Source organism: Apteryx rowi, unplaced genomic scaffold, assembly GCF_003343035.1.
Source record: "Apteryx rowi isolate R43461 unplaced genomic scaffold, aptRow1 scaffold_1968, whole genome shotgun sequence".
NCBI lineage: Eukaryota > Metazoa > Chordata > Aves > Apterygiformes > Apterygidae > Apteryx > Apteryx rowi.
This window is the reverse complement of record NW_020448272.1, coordinates 10144-11368: the sequence shown is the minus strand read 5'-3', so window position 1 is coordinate 11368 and position 1225 is coordinate 10144. Positions and strand designations below refer to the sequence as shown.

The 1225-nt window shown below is 69.3% G+C and overlaps 1 protein-coding gene across 1 annotated transcript in view; it reads right to left on the bottom strand.

Moving 5' to 3' along the window:
* Positions 1–376: 376 nt before the first annotated feature.
* Positions 377–1225, bottom strand: part of LOC112964617 (protein-glutamine gamma-glutamyltransferase K-like) — a gene marked incomplete at its 3' end in the record, with an annotated part of 10955 nt that continues 10106 nt past the window's right edge. Inside the window, exon 8 of the mRNA XM_026062925.1 lies at positions 377–664. Coding sequence (XP_025918710.1) covers positions 377–664 — 288 coding nt within the window. The remainder of the gene's footprint in view (positions 665–1225) is intronic.

The following is a 1225-nucleotide window of genomic DNA, read 5'->3' as shown; positions in this document are numbered from 1 at the left end:
CAGCTCCTGGGTCCGGCCGTGGTGGGGCAGGAGACGGAGATCCAGGTCGTGTTCCAGAACCCGCTGCCCGAAACGCTCAAGGGAGCCGTGTTCCGCATGGAGGGAGCCGGAATCTCCTGTCCCAAGCCCATATCCGTGGGGTGAGTGGGCCCAGGCGTCCGGGAAAGGGCCCAGGAGTCCGGGAAAAGGGCCCAGGCGTCCGGGAAAGGGCCCAGGCGTCTGGGTGAGGGGCCCAGGTGTCCGGGTGAGGGGCCCAGGCATCCGGGTGAGGGGCCCAGGTGTCCGGGTGAGGGGCCCAGGTGTCCAGGAGAGGGACCCAGGTGTCCGGGGAAGGGGCCCAGGTGTCCGGGGAAAGGGCCCAGGCGTCCGGGCTCACCCTGGCCGGGGGGCACGACCCGCCGGTGCTGCTCTTGCCGGAAGGGGGGTCCGGTGACCCCCGTGTAGCGGACGGGGGCCAGGGCCAGGCGGAGGCGGAGCGTCCGGGGCTCCGCCCCCGTGTTGCGGGCCATCGCCCGCAGCTCCAGCTCCGCCCCTGCCACCGCCGGCCCTGCCTCCGCCGTCACCGTCACCTCCCCGGCTGCCGGGGCCCCGCTGGCCCGGCCCGCCCGGGGTCGCGACCCGTGTGACGTTGCCGTGGCCACGGCCTGGCGCTCCTCCTCCGAGCCTGCGGGGGGTCAAGGGTCAGGGGTCATGGGTTGGGGGGAGGCCTGGAGGTCAAGGGTCGTGGGTCATTGGTTGGGAGTCGGGGGTTCAAGGGTCAAGGGGTTGGGCAGTCCTAGGGGTCAAGGGTGATGGGCTTGGGAGGGTCAAGGGTCATCGGTTGGGGTGTCAAGGGTCATGGGTCTGGAGCTCATGGGTTATTGGTTGGAGGTCAGGGGGTCAAGGGTCACTGGCCAGGCAGTCCCGGGGTCAAGGGTCATCGGTTGGGGGTCCGGGGGTCAAGGGTCATTGGCTGGGAGCCAAGGGTCATGAGTGTGGTGGGGTCATGGGTCACGGGTTGGGCCTTGGGGGTCAAAGGTCATGGGTTGGGGGCGGTCATGAGCCGTTGGCTGGGGACCAAGGGGATCAAGGGTCATGGGCGTGAGGAGTCACAAGGGTCAAGGGTCACAGTTTCGGGGGTGTCCTGGGGGTCATGGGTGATGGGTTGGGCCTTGGTGGGGTCAAGGGTCATCGGTTTGGGGTGTCACAGGGGCCAAGGGTCAAGGGTTGGGGGTTCATAGGTCAT